The sequence below is a fragment of the Leptopilina boulardi genome, unplaced genomic scaffold (genome assembly GCF_019393585.1).
Source record: "Leptopilina boulardi isolate dan_hultmark-lab unplaced genomic scaffold, ZJU_Lbou_2.1 LbouV2_123, whole genome shotgun sequence".
NCBI lineage: Eukaryota > Metazoa > Arthropoda > Insecta > Hymenoptera > Figitidae > Leptopilina > Leptopilina boulardi.
The window spans coordinates 2,184,006-2,200,171 of NW_026137667.1; the positions used below are offsets into that span (position 1 = coordinate 2,184,006).

A 16,166-nucleotide genomic window follows, 5' to 3' on the forward strand; every position below is an offset into this window, starting at 1 on the left:
TTTAATGTGTTCCTCATGAAATCGACGCTCTGGCTCAAAATCGAGGTTACATTAAGTGACAAACCTCGTTAACGTGACGTTTTTTTAACAAAGTTTATGTGTCCAGACAGGTGACAGGAGAAGTGACTTTAGTCCAGAAAACTAGGGGAAGAGGACAAAAGGAAACAGGTGAGCGTAACTAGTATAACTCTAATTGTGTGAGTGTGTGTGTGTGCGTCAATTTGAGTGCGCGCCAAATACAATCCGCGTAAGTTCACGTAATCAAAGTACCGAATGGGCGCGTCCTCAAAATGTGTAAGTGCGTGTGTGAAAGAAAAATGCGTGGGTGGAATAAGAATTTCTTGATTCTCCGGATATAAAGCGTATCGGTCAGCAGTTGCTTTCGCAAAAATTCTTTTTTTGAGGTTAGGTAGGATATGCTTTTAAAGGAAGACGGATCGATATGGCTGTCTTTACAATATATAAAAATGAAAAATATACTTCTTTTTCCCCCCGCCTCTCTCACATAGCCGATAACATTGTATATAGGAATGAATCACGAGCCAAAGAAATGTCTCATTGAAAATGAATTCAATTTTATTTTTATACCAAAAAATAGTCAGATAATTATGGCAGAAATTAGTAGCATTGTAAAAAAAACTGATATTTTTCAAAAATTTTGATTAGACAAGAAAATTTTGCTATAAACAAATATTGTTTTACTGTCAAAAATTTATTTACAGTAAATAAAAATTTAAAGGGCAAATATTAAAAATTAAGCCAAAATTAACCATTGTATTTGGTTAATATGATTTGGATATAAGCCAAATTTTATAGTTATTCATTCTAACCTGTAAAAAAAATCTCCACATGTGTAAATATTAGTGTTCTAATTCTTTGACTATTAGTAATCCTGAAGATCCATGTGGAATTTAATAAACTGACCTAAATTTTCGACATTAAGATTGTTCTATTTTTTTTTTTTGGAGGAAAAAATTTTCAAAAAGTCTAATAACATACAAATTTTCTAGATTAAGAAAAATTTTGTTTCACTGAATAAAACTGTTTTCTGGGTGTGTCATATATGGAAAATTATAATTTACTCAAAAAACCGCAAACTTTTCTAATTTTATGTATTTTATTCCATTAATATATAGTTTACTTCATTCGTATACATCTCGTGTATATTCATATCGTAATAATAATTGTGTGGGATGAGATTATTAACTCGGTGATTCATACTACGAGTTCAAATTTAACTATTGGAATTCACGCAATCATTGTATCATTTTGGTACTTCAAATACTATGTAAAAATGACGTTATTCAAACACGTGTTTTTTTTTTTAAATTTTATATTCATAATTATCTGTAAAATTTCTAATTTTTTATGTCACAATGTTGATTTGATAAAACGCATTAAAACTTTCCTATCATTATAATGACACTAAAATTGACATTATTCTCATCATTAACAAAACTCTACAATAATATGATTAAATATCAATGTCGTATAGAAATATCTATATTTACAGTTCATTATAGTTTGTGATTCATGAGCCTATAATTATGTCAGTACCCAATAATCATTTTCATTCAGTGCAACAAAATACATCGACGCAAATTAATATCGTATACACGTGAAAAAATAATTTTTTTTTATTTTTTTCAACTTTTTCTTTCAATGTTAGTTTTAAAATTTATTATTATTATATATTGATCGTATTTCAAATTTATTTGTTATTTCTATTACAAATAAACTTCTTTCGTATAGTACTTTTGAAAAATTTATAGATCATTGATCTATTCATATTTTATTCATTAACTATGAATCATATTTTCCTCTTGAATCATTAATTTGAGATGTAAAGAAAAGAAAAAATATAATAGTACATTGAAAAAAACTTCCTAGTAAATATCAAAGTTTTAAGTATATATATGTAAATTTTACCTATAATCCTAAGCATTCATTTGTAAAGAAAATAAACATTTAAAAAAAAAAATCTTAAATCAATTAAAAAAATATACGCACGTCATTTACAAAAGAAGTCCCTGAAATTTACATAATATTAAGTTTCTATTTCCGTTGAAAAAAGTAATTATTTAAAAAATAATTCATCAAAAATCAAATATTTGAAGAAAAAAGAAAAAATATTTTCAGTTAGAGAATAGAAATTCATTATTGTTACTAAAATTTCCAGGGTCATTTATGTTTAGATTCAATAGACTTTTAAAAGTCATAACAATAATTTATATTGTATACTACTATTATATAAAAATAGTTTAGAGTTGCGAATGCAAAAAATTTTTTTTTTTTTTTTTCAAAATTACTTTTACAACTGAAAGTATAATAAAAAAGAGTGAATTAAACTTCTATAAATAGAACAAATTAATAAATGAAAATTTAGTAAATTCTATGAATCAAATGAAATTTTGAAAGCTTTTATGAATTCATTTTCTTTTTAGGCCCTTTAGATATAATTTAAAAGCATTTTAATGCTTCATCTGTTTTTCTATAATGTAATTACAAAAATATAAAGAATAATTTATTTTTGAACTCGTATTTTAAAAACATCACAATATTTATGTTTTGAAACAAACTAATCGTTTTGAGATAATAAGTTCTAAAAATATTGTTCAGGAATGTTTAATGTCGCCGTGCAACAAGCTAAAACAGATAAGGTCATATATAGAGTATATATACATATTGAAATACTGTGAGAGATTGAATTTGTTCAATTTTTTTTTTAGTCATCTATTGACTTCTATTCTAACCAATCCCTTTAAGTCTGGAAACCTAGAAATGTCGAAATCCCATTAGTCACTTAACGAGAAATTCGAATTAATCAGAAAATTTGATTATATAAATGGTTAAAAAAAAATCAATGCCTATATAGCATTTTTTTTTTTCAAAAGTTCTTGTGAGAAAAATATAAAACTATTTATTCATACAATGAATAATTAAGAAGGTGTGTGGTTTTAAAAAAAAATTAAATTCATTACAAGTCTATGATAAAAGACAAAAATAACAGGAATATAGAAATATTCTACTGTAAAAACAGAGTGGCCACAAGGCAGAAAAATGTCAGGGAAAAAGTTTTTTTTCCAAGGCAAGTCAGGGATTAAAAATTTATGTCAGGGAAAATATAGAAAATTGAAAAAATTAACGATACAAAAAAGTATGTACTTTCAGTTTTTTAATTTAGTTCATTAAATAAAGATTTTGATTAACGATATGAAAATCGTTTACTTAGTGTGTGAGTTGGTTGAGTGGCTTTTCTACTCGATTTACAACAACAAGGGCCGGGGTTCGATTCTTCATACCTTCGAATTTTTCTGTTTCACAATTTTGATTCATTTCGATATTCAGGGCTTTATACGATTTCAAAATGAGGAATAAAATTATTTAAAGAATGGTTTTCTAGTTTTGAATCAAATAAAATAATTTTGAACAATAAAAAAGTATATTGAGATCAATATTTCTTTTTGAGAAAATATGTATGCACTAAATCGCTGGTTGGGATAAGAGAGGAACACGATAATAATATAAAACTAACATTAAACTGTCATTAAGATAATAATAGATGATAACCAATAATAAAAAAAACGCGAACACTAGAAACGATACTTTCAAAAACCTCGTTTTTGAGCTTAGTTAATTTTTTGGACTTTTGACCTTCATATTGAATTTTTAAAACCTGATATTGAATTCGTAATGAGCAATAAAATTAAAAAATTTTTAATTTTATAATTTTTAAATAAAACAAAAAATTTTTTTTTCTGTCTACCATTATAATTTTTTGTGCTTTATTTTCCACACAAGGCAATGTTGAACCTACTCGAAATTTAAATATAGATGAAACACCAAAGGGGTAATGACTCTCTATATTATTGTCTCTGAATTTTTATTTATTTTTTTTATCACTTATGGTTAACCATAGGCTTTATTATTTATTCAGAATGATCGTATCAATTATTATTGGATGCTAACTTCATATAGATATACAATATGTGAGTTAACCTAAAGTGACTCGCGTGAGAAATAGGATTTTCCATGCATTGTATACATAAATGTAATCTCCTATGTTGCGTGTTAAAAAGGGTTAAACTTGAAAGAAAAACGAGTGAACATTTCTACTCTATATATGCGTGACTCTGAATTTAAACTTCATTTTTACTTGGTATGTCATACAAGAAAAAAAATTATTATTATCAGAAAATTTCTTTTAAATTACATAATAATCATTTTTTTATTATATTTTTTTAAAATAATCTTGCAAGAAAATAGAATAGAATATTTTTTGGCTTTTATTTTGTATTTTTAATTATCTTATTTAAATCACTATTTTATGGGTTTTTTTATATATATATATACCTTTCGTCAACTTGTTTAAATATGAATTATTTGTGAAAAATAGTAGAAAGTATATTAAGTCACATAAATGTTGCCTAATGGTGAAAACCCCAGTTGTTAATTTTAAAATAATTATTCTAATTTAATTAAAAATTAATATAAATTATATAAATAAAAATAAATTAAATTAAATAAATTTTAAAACAAAAAAAAAGAACTTTTTCATTTTTATTATTCGCAAAGGAACATGATTTGTACTTGTTAGTGATTGCAAATTTCTTTGGGTAACCTTTTATAACAATCTTACAGTCCCCAACACAACGGTGCACGCTTCTCAATGCTTCCGCTTTGACGCAAACGACTTGCGACGTCACTTTCTCCTTTGACACGCGGTGACAATTTTATAACTAAACGATTATTATATATATGTCTCTATAGAAGTATGCGCGAGAAGGTCCTTGAAATTATTGTTTTTTTAATTTAATTTTCTTAACTAGCGCTTTGTAATATCAATGACTTAATTTTAACCACTAAAAACCTTCTTTGAGGTTGAAAAGGTCAATGACCTTTCCTTCGCAATCGATACAGTATATATATATATGTATAGAAAAGCTAAATGAAAATTATTTTTTATGCAATGGAATTTGTTATGAAATTATATATTTTATAATGTTCCTCTTTACCCTTATGGAATGTTCAAATTTACCCCTGTTCTCATCATAGAAAAGCTAAATAAGAAATAATTTTTTTTACAATTTTTTTTTAGATTGTATAATTTAGAATGTTCCTTTTTACCCCGGAATGTACTGTTTTACCCCTTCTCAGTAAAATTAAATCAAATAGATGACAGTAAATTAATAATTATGAGAAAATGAAAATAAATATTCATTAAATATTAATATAAATCTATTGAAAAAAATAATATGTTTAGGGCAAGAAAAAAATTTGTTAATATATAATAAATAGCGTGAAAGAGGTATCAAAAAAAAATAAAAAATAGAAGTAAATATTGAGGATCATCTTTCTCGTCGACAAGGCAATAGGTTTTTCCGTATGTAATACTTAAAAAAGCGTAGTGTCTTTCTCTCTTGTGAGCAAAGCATTCTTCGCATGACACAACACACATTGAGAGCGTTTATTTTTATTTTCATCGTAACCGCGATTACCTCTCTGGCATGATGGTCGAACAAGCATGAAAAAGCCAGTAGACTAATAAAAAAAATCAATATCTAAAAGACCCCACCCAACACGCGATATTTTATGCATATGTGATTTCTGTAATGAGCTATACTTCTCACTTGCAAAATTCAAATAAATGAAGATTTTATTTCAAAGTTTCATATTTTAATTATTTTATATAAATATATGAAAATTTGGCATTGAAAATATATATATTTGTCTCAGAGACAAATAAATATTTGTTTCAAAAGAAATTTTATTTCAGTTAAATAAAAATTTTATTTACGCTAAATAAATGTTTCTTTGTGCTAAACAAAATTTTTTTTTTTTTATTTAAAACAAATAAAAAGTTATTAGTCTCTAAGATATAAATATAAATATTTTGTTTAAATAAAATGATATATATCTGTAAAATTTTACATTGAAATTAAAAACAAAAAATCTCAAATTCTCGTGTAGAAAAAAAGTAGGCCAGAAGAAAAAGAGGGTGTAAGTCCATATTAACCTGATTAAATTATTTTGATATAATATACCTTCCTAGAGAATTTTTCTGTAAAACTGTATGCTTTCATATGTATAATTTAATTAATATATAGTAATTTTTTTATAAAGTTAAACTTTTATTTTTCATTTTTTCAATTCAAAGTATCGTAAAAAGAACCGATAATATAGGGAAGGGAAAAAAGAAATCGAAGAAATAGAATAAAATGAAAATTCATGTACACAATTTCGTTACAGATTTTATAATTCGAATTCACTAATAATAGAATTATCTTATATTGCAGCAATTTTTTTTTTTTTTTTTGCTAAATTGTTATTCAATTATTTTAATTGATTATTATTTTATTATTATTATTATTATTATTATTATTTACTTTATTAATATATAAAAACAACAAAAATTTCCTTCCGTGAATTATTAAAAACTTTAATTATGAGTGCAAATGCAATAGCTACTTGAAATGTGTTTGATATCAAGTGCAACAGGTACTTAGAAGTTTATAGCATTGTAAAGAGTGAGTGGAATTCATTATTGCTAATTTCAAATACCTGATTTAATCTTTAAAATTTATTATATTCTAACCTTTATATTTTCATTACACTTACTTTTAATCATTTATTCTCTAGTTATTTTTCTATTCTTTGACACAATAGTTGTACAAAATTTCATTGGAAAATAATAAGAAAAGTTTAAAAATAAAAAATAAAAATAAAATAATAAATTTTTCAAGATTTTAATCAATCATGATTTTAGAAATAATGTTTACTTTTCAAATATTATCTTAATTAACAACATAAATTCTACATGCTATTGTTAATTAATATTAATATGATTATGTGATATAACTGATGTGGAACCAAAAATTGTAAAAAAAATTTTTTTTTTTGTATATATAAAGTATATAATGAGGAAATAAATATATAGCCAACTGTATCGGTCAATTACATAAATAATTATATAAATTCATTATACAATTAAATATATATATATATATGTATAATCTTGATTGAATTTTTCTGTAATTAATATTTTTATATTGTAGAATTTAAAAAAATAAACAAAATTTGCAAAATTTTAAATTAATTTTTGTTTTAGATAAGTTTAACAACTTATTTTATTTTAATTAGTAATAAAAATTATGAAAATATGTTAAGCTAATTGTAAATTACAAGTGCATAGTTCCTTATCTGCTATGTATTAAAAAAAAATCAATTTACAGATATATATACACATATAAATAGTGAATAGCAAATATAATTGTAGTTATATCTATTTATGTAATCGACACTGTAAACTGGAAACATTTTTTTATATTTATAGTGTAAAGCTGACAATAATAGATAATAATATTAGATAATAATTTATTATAATAATATAATATATATAATATAATATATATTTATATAATAATAATAATAATAATTTATTGTATTTCTTAAGAAATATTTCAATCGCGAGAGAGGTATTTTCCGAAATGAGCTCATTCGATTCAGAATTTTTGAATATTCGCGCCAATATGCGCACAAACACCTGCGCATCGTATCGCGAATCATAGGTGGCGCTCACTTTTTTCTCTCACAATCAGTTCAGATACTCCTTCTATTCTATATAAACAGCCAGCGTTTTTCATAAAACTAATATTGTACTATTTCTAAAAATTCAACTAAATAGAAATACTTTCTAATTATTATTTGTTAGTAAATTATTATTAAAAAATTATTGTCATTTTTATTATTAAATAGTAATAATTATTTTTATTATTGTTAATTATTATTTACTTTATTCTATAATTATATTTTTCGCTAATAACAATAAAATCAAATTGGATAAAAAATTTAAAAATCGATCAAATTAGCTCGGGGGTTTTTTTGGGGTTGCTGATTACGAATTCAGATTTTTTAAAAATTCAATAACATTTGGTTTTCATTTTTTTGTTTCAGAAAAACGACAAAATGACGATTATATGGGCGGATTTAGTGCATAGTTACAGGGATCTCATGGACAACAAGTCCGGTAAGTACTCTTTATTTACTTGACGTAAGACGTAATGTCGATAAGTACATACCGGTAGTAAGTTAAATAACTGTGTACAGATATACACTTGACCGCCTTTCTCGAGTCACACACAGACAGGAAAGATTCCTTAAAATTCGCGTCATCTTTTTTGAATTTTTAGCATATTTATATTTACCCTACGTATTTTCGTCTTAATGTTTTTAAACGTACGTTTCATTATAAAGGTACAGTTATTGATATTTCAAAATTATATAAATTCACATTTTTTTTAAAAAAAAAAATCAATTCATGCGTTACTTACCGAGAAGTTTTTTTTCCAATTTCAAAGAAATGCATCGTCATCCATAAATTACGTAATGTTTCTTTTTTCGGAATTGTTGGCACCTCTCTTTTCACCTGTAAGAATAATGTGTTACATATTTATTTACTAATTTGAGATGTATATATAAAATAAATTGCAATGAAATTTTCTTGCAAAAATATTTTTTTCCATGCATTTTTCATAATTACTATCAGAGGAAAAGTTTCCTATTTTTTTTTTTTTTTAAATCGAAATGACAGTTGTTGGGTTCTTGTTTAATTTAGAGGAGATTTTACAATATACAACACAACAGCTTTGATTTTGGATGCTCCAAGAAACTCTCAAACAATTGAAAAGGGTTGAAGTTTTGGGAAAGAAAGTCGTTGTTTATCTCTCGACATCACTTGATTCGGGTCGCCGGTAGCTTCGAGCTTCGCGCATTGTGGTATTAGCCATTGTTCACTATCTTCGCAAGCGATGTTCCTAATTACACCATTGTATCCCAACAAAAAAAGTGACTCGAGAGGCAAGATTGACGCGGTTCTCTCATGAACTTCACTGAATTTAACAGCAATGTCGACATACTTTTTAGTTTTTTTTTTTTTTTTTTTTCCTTTTTAAAATCAGAATATTGAACAGAGACTTTGTAACTTTAATTAAAAAAAAATTTTTGACAATCATATAACGAAAAATATAAATAGATTAAATTAATTTTTCTTCACAGAAAAAATGAAGATTAATTTTAAGTCTGCAAAAAAAATAATTTTCTAAATAAACATTTAAATACTAATCAAAAGTGTACGTATACATAAATTACACATATCGATTATAGGTTTGTTTTAAATAAGCCAACAACCAAGTTCAGATTATTATGTTTGAAATGACCCGATTAGATAATATCCAATAAATAACAATAATTAATATTTCATTTTAATGTTTAATAAATAAATTCCAGAGGAATAAACTTTTTTTTATTTATTTTTTTTATTTGCAATAAATGCAAATTATTGTAATTCTCTTTGATTGTGATTAATATTGCAAAAAAAACATTTTTAATTTGCATAATGCTAATAAGTTGTATTAAGAAAATTATATTCTTTAACATTTTTATTGCTCATTGCGGTCATTAATGAAAAATATTTTTAAAGTGTTTTTTAAAATGTAAATTAATAAATGTAATAAAAAAATAGACAATAAGTAAAATAAAATTTTACTTATTTTCTTATTTTACATTTTTACTTATTTATTTAAAAATAAAGTAATTAACTTCACTAATTGTTAGTGAAATATAGAAAATTTTTAAATTTAAATTCAAATTTCGATAAAAAATAGTAAAAACGCACTAAAAGTCAATGAAATATTAGATAAAAATAGAATTTAATTTGATTGCAGATCCCAGGGTGAATAGTTGGGCTATGATGAGCAGTCCATTTCCAACAATGGCTATTTGTCTATCGTACGCTTATTTCAGTAAAGTGCTAGGGCCAAGACTGATGGAAAATAGAAAGCCCTTCGATCTACGAAGGATATTAATTTTCTACAACCTCGTACAGACTTTATTCTCTTCGTGGATATTTTACGAGGTGAGTTGATTATTTTTATTTTATTGTTAATTTATATTTCACATGGAAATTAATAATCAAAAATTCCTTGCTAAAATTCTTCTGTAGTTATAATTACCAGATTATTCAAAAAAAGTTTCCAAAGAAATGAATTTGGTTGGCTGAAATAATTCAAATTAACCAATCAAATTTGATTATCGTAATTTTTGTTATCTACAGAGTACTCGGTCAATATAAATTTTTAATTTTATTGTATTAAAAAATATTTATTATATTTATTATACGTTTATTATATATTATATATTTGATATATTTTATATGATATAAATATATTATATAATAAATAAATAAATATAGCAAATAATTTTTTTTTTATCAACACTTGTAAAATTAAAAATCAAGAACAAATTGTCAGAACTTTCGCGTTGTTCATCACTTTCAAATTTTAAATACAAGCTCAGTTTTCTCTACATGCATTATCCGTAGAAGGAGAGGCACCTGTTCGCGAGTAAATATTCGCGTTGATGACCCATAACACAATGGGACCGGTATTTAGAGCGTATTCGATACGTGATTAGTATGTTCCGCATGTAAAACAATACAGTTACAATAAATTTTATTTTTTTATTTTAAAAAACCTTTTCTTCATTTTTAATTTAACAATCAGTTATAATTACTAAAAATTTTGTATTAAACCAAGTCCACTTCTGGGCCGAAAGGCTGAAGCTTAATTAATAAATAATAATTACTAAAAATTTGAAGTTAGTAAAATTTCATTTAATTTACCAGAGTAATTGTTTATTTTTGTTTATTACTTAAAAAAGTCCTTTTAAACAACATTAAATGTTATTTAATTTTTGAATTTATCAATAAAAATTGAAAAATCAAATTTTTTTTTTCGTTTTCATTTCTACTTTGCGTTTATTTTCCTGTGGCTATAGAATTATACAAAATAAAAAATTCTCCTTTTATCCAAATTGTATTCTAAATTTAAATGGAATGGGATTTTTTATTATTTTTTTTTTTAAAGTGGAGCCTCTTGTTAAATCCTCTAAAAAAAATATGCATGAATTCAAAAGCCAAATTGTGTGGAAAATAATATGGAAAACGTACAAAGACTCTGTGTCAGAGCATTTCTAAGCAAATTGTCTAGGCGACAATGAGACCACACCAAGTACTTAAAGAAGATTTGAAAATCTTTATAGTATTTAAGGGCGCATATAAAGTGGCTTCAAATAAGTACCATCTTTATGAATATTCAATTTTGCATCAATTTCGTTAAAAAAAGGTCGCTAAAAATTTGATACTAAAAAAATTTTCTTTCAAATAAAGATAATTATTGGTTTGAAAAGGGGGGGTTTTTTTTTAATAATAATCAAGAAAACCGATTATATTTGAATCAAAAAATTTTTTTTCAGTGTATATTTTTTAAAAGAGAGTAATGAAAAGTGATAAAAGATTATAATATTGTGATCTGATATGAGTCAATAGATAATAATCACTCTGAATATGAATTTATCTTTATATATCTATCAGAAAAATACTAATCCTTGTTCAAATAAAAAAAAGGAAAATACAATTTTCTTGGAATATTAGTTACTATAAAATTATTTTAGAAAATGGCAAAGTCTATTTTTTTTTCAAAAAAGTGTTAATATATTTCAGTTGAAATAGAAGCAATTGGTTATTTAAATAGGAAAAAAAATATGACTATATATTTAAAAAAAAGTAAATATTTACTTGAATTTTAAATAAATATTGAATATCTCTCAGTGGAAAAATTAATTTGATTCAATAGTAAGAACATTACTTTTTTTGTCGTCATATATTACTTTTTTTCCTAAAAAAAAAAAAAAAAAAAAAAAACCATGACATAAACTTGGAAATGTTCGTTGACGCCTTTATGTTTTCAATTACAAATTCAAATTTGAGAAGTTCAAAGTATTAACAAATAAACGAAAAAGGAAATGACTTATCTACAAATTGCAAATCTGAGAATTCTTTGAATATATATGATGATGCTTGCTATATACGGAGTTTTCTAGGCGATAAATAAACGTCACAAGTTTGTCCAATAGTCCGACAGAAAGATAAAAAGATGGGATATCCTTATTCATGAATGTGTGTTGTTTTTTTTTCTTCTATTTTACTTCAATGCGTTTTAAGAATTTGCAAAAGTACACAAAACTCGATGAGTGTTAATATTCATAAAACGTTTAAGAGGGCTCTCTCAACTTTTAAAAACACTTTAGGTTTATAATAATTAATTCAAATCTTTTAAGTACTTTAAAACTGTTAAATGCTACTTGATTCTCTATTTTTTTTTATCTTATGAACCCGTGAATATATTTAAATTTACACTTTGGAATTTATTTTTTTATTCGTCTTTATTGGCATTGACATTTTTTAAAATTAAAATTTAACGCACTATTGAGTGGTATTTAATTTAGAAATATATTTAACATTAATATTTATTATATTTTTAAAATATTAATATATTAATATTTTTAATATACATTGAACAAAAATTTATTTGATTCAAATAAAAAGTATTTGGTCGAAATAAATATTTATTTGATAATAGCCACGTAATCTTTTCATCAAATTAAGTAATTGAATTTAAATGCTACTTTAGCTAAACCAATTAGGATCTTGATTAAATTATTTTTAAACTATTTCATTGAGAAATAAATAGAATAGTGTTACTTAATGAAAAATTTCACTGCTTGATTTGTATACGATTAACTCATTCTATCAAAAACAATTAAATAAAAGTGATTTTAATTTTCAATTAATTGGAACATTTTTTTTTTTTTTTTTTTGAACAAAACAAAAGAATATTTACATAATTTCTCATATGTTGCTAAAGGTGAAGTAATTATCACACAAAATAAATGCCTTTTTAAAACATCATTGAATAATTTATAATAATGAATAATGTAAAAAAAAGTTCACGACACCGTTTAACGTCAATAAAAAATAATTAACATCTTGTATTTTTAATTAGTCTTTCTTATTTTGATTTCTTTTTTTTCTATACTATTTTAGGAAAATGAAAAAAAAAGAAAATTATTAGATAATAAATTATAGATTGGAAAATTATTATCAAATAAATTTTGAAAAAAAATAAAGATGTTAATTTCTAATGCAATGAAAAGAAATTTTACGAGGCAATATAAATTATAAATTAATCGTTTATATAAATATTGTGTTCAATTAAATGGGACGTTTTTCAAATTTTTTTAAAATTATTATGAATATTTCAGTACTTAATGAGCGGCTGGGCGAAAGGCTACAGTTTCCGATGTCAACCAGTCGATTATTCAAATAATCCTTTAGCTGTTAGAATGGCAAACACGTGTTGGTGGTATTACTTTAGCAAGTTCACCGAATTTTTCGACACGGTAAGTTTAATATATTCATCATTTTTAAATACATACGAATTTCATTTTTTTGGGGGGAAAAAACGAATTTATAATTCCAATACATCAAAGAGATAAAGTAAATAATGCATACGGTAAAATAAAATTGACATCAAAGTTATTTGATTTTCAAATGATTTTTCAATTTCACACATATTATTTAACATTTAAAAATTCTACATATTTGATAATGTTGGAAAATAAAAAAAAATTTGTATTTTTTATAGTCTTCTGTATTCAGTTATTTATAATATTTATTTCAAATATTAATTGTTTTATCATCGGTTTTGTTAAATAATTGAATAATTAAAATAATTAAAATACTTTTTATAATTTTTATCTAAAATAAAAATTTTGGAAAATAATTAATTTAAAAAAGATTTAAATGAAAATTATATAATTGAAGAGAAATAACGAAATAAAAATAAATTGCGAATGTAAATTTTGTATATTTGTCATTTTTGACATTTTTTTTTTTTACACATTTATAAACTTGAAAATAAATGTATCTTTGAGAAAAATTCATCTATGATGTAATATATATTGAAAATATGAAAGTGTGAGTCTAAAATTATTTGCGAAAAGGATTCCGTAGACAGGGATTTCGAGATCGTTATTGAACACACACGTGGTCGTGGACGGTTTGAACAGAAAGTTCGAAAGTTTGCTTCCTCAAGGCTTAGCTCAAGGATCACAAGGTTTACCCTGACCGCTGATTACTAGAACACGGAATAACATACTATTTCCTGAAAAACTGATGCTTGAAGAGCAAAGAAATTTCGAAATTGATTTTTTTTTTTCATCAAAAAAAGTTTTAAATTCTTTCTGTTTTTTTATTTCTATTCTATTATTTGCTATTTATTTTCATTAATTAATATAATATTAATTAATAATCATAAATTAATTTCATTATATACTTTGCAAGTATTAAGTGAGTTTCCAATCTATGTATTGTCGATAAAGTAGATTATTGCGCGCGAATTTTAAATTTCTATAATATAAATATTCGGCGAAATAAACATTTTATTTTACAAAATACGGCTAAATAATTAATTTTCTTTTTATCAGTTTATATAAATTAGAAATTTAAAAAATTTATTTTATTTTCACAGTTCTTCTTCATATTAAGAAAAAAGAATCAGCATGTGTCAACTCTACACGTAATTCATCATGGCGTAATGCCTTTTTCCGTATGGATGGGAATGAAGTTTGCACCAGGTGGTCATAGCACATTTTTTGCTCTCTTAAACGCTTTTGTTCATATTATCATGTATTTCTATTACATGGTGGCCGCTATGGGTCCAAAATACCAAAAATATATTTGGTGGAAAAAGTACCTCACGACATTCCAAATGGTAAGATTTATTATTATTGATTATATTTTAAAGAAATTTTTTTTTTTTATTTTTATTAATCGAAAAAATCAAGTTATACAACAGTGTTTCATAATAAATATAAATTCAAGAATTCCTCTCTAAATATATATACTTGACAAGATCACTTATATTGAATGTTGATTTTATCAGACTAATTATATTCAGATTGAACTTGAATTATATTATTATTAATGAAATCTTATCTCTTTTTCACTCGTGGGAGTTCCCTAATCAACTGTCTAAGATATTTAATCATTTTCTGTGATAAAAATTGTTATCTAATTTTTCTGTACCAATTCAATTATTCCCACACATATCAATTTGTATTCATCTTATGAATTTTCTTACATTAGTTAAAATTATATTTGTTTAATGACTTTGATAATGATAAAGAAAATGTAGAAATTAAAAAAAAAACAATTAAAAAAAAAGTTGCATTTTCGAAGGAATGTCGAAGTGTCCAATAAGAAGTTTCAATATTATGCAAATTGACATAAAAATAGAAAGTGATAGGCTCATTATTACACAACCAAGAATGGGGAAAAATAATTTCATAACATCTTCCGAGGAGATCGCATTTTTATAACATTGCCTTTAAGGCGGTGCTCTCTCGGTATTGCTTTGAACGAGCGAATGGTTTAAACGAGACCCGGGAATTCCCGTCGAGATGTTTCGCGTTACGATATCTTTTTTTTTACAGCCTCTTCTTAAATAACTTTCACTTTCGATGGACACCTCAATTAGAGTCTGTTTCGAGGGCAGGAAAATTGCTCATATACGTTCTTCCACTTTCCTCCCCAGATTCCTCTTTTTTTTTTTTTTTTTTTTTTTACGTAACATTATTATTTTGGGTGGGAGAATTATTATCTGAATGACCGCAAAATGAGAGCTCAAAGAATTTGTGTCCCACAAAAGACTTGCTGTCAAAAATTTCTAAAACACTTGCTTTTTTCCCCCACTTGTGAAAATTATGCGCGAAATTGAAATTTAAAAATTTCGCGCGCAATTTTCTACATTACCGACTGTATCTAGATTGGAAACTTAATTCTTTTTTTCTATTACAGATTCAGTTTGTACTGATCATGACCCATCAATTCCAACTATTATTTACCGAATGCGACTATCCACGTTCATTCATGATTTGGATTGGTCTTCATGGATTTTTATTTTTGGGTTTGTTCTCTGATTTTTATAAGACAAAATACACCATAAAACCAAGGAAGTCACATCAAAATGGCACATCAAATGGCGCATGCATGCCAGTTTTGGATGATCCTGTCAAGCCAAAGCAAAATGGCATCTCGTCCTATGCCACAATTTACAGTAAAGAATACAATAGTTGTTACAGTAATGGTACCAATAATGGTTATGTTGCAAACAATAATACGGAGAAGAAACTTGCCTAAGGTTGCTCCGTCCCAGTAAAAAAAAAGAAAAAAAATGAAACACGTTTCCTTTTTTTAAAAAAAATTGCGT

General features: G+C 24.7%; 1 protein-coding gene across 1 annotated transcript in view; it reads left to right on the forward strand.

Moving 5' to 3' along the window:
- Nucleotides 1–206: 206 nt before the first annotated feature.
- LOC127287996 (uncharacterized) overlaps nucleotides 207–16,166 on the forward strand; it is a 53,327-nt gene continuing 37,367 nt past the window's right edge. The window contains exons 1-6 of the mRNA XM_051315174.1: nucleotides 207–294; nucleotides 7,954–8,026; nucleotides 9,723–9,913; nucleotides 13,159–13,296; nucleotides 14,427–14,669; nucleotides 15,755–16,093. Coding sequence (XP_051171131.1) covers nucleotides 274–294; nucleotides 7,954–8,026; nucleotides 9,723–9,913; nucleotides 13,159–13,296; nucleotides 14,427–14,669; nucleotides 15,755–16,093 — 1,005 coding nt within the window. The 5' untranslated portion in view covers nucleotides 207–273. The remainder of the gene's footprint in view (nucleotides 295–7,953; nucleotides 8,027–9,722; nucleotides 9,914–13,158; nucleotides 13,297–14,426; nucleotides 14,670–15,754; nucleotides 16,094–16,166) is intronic.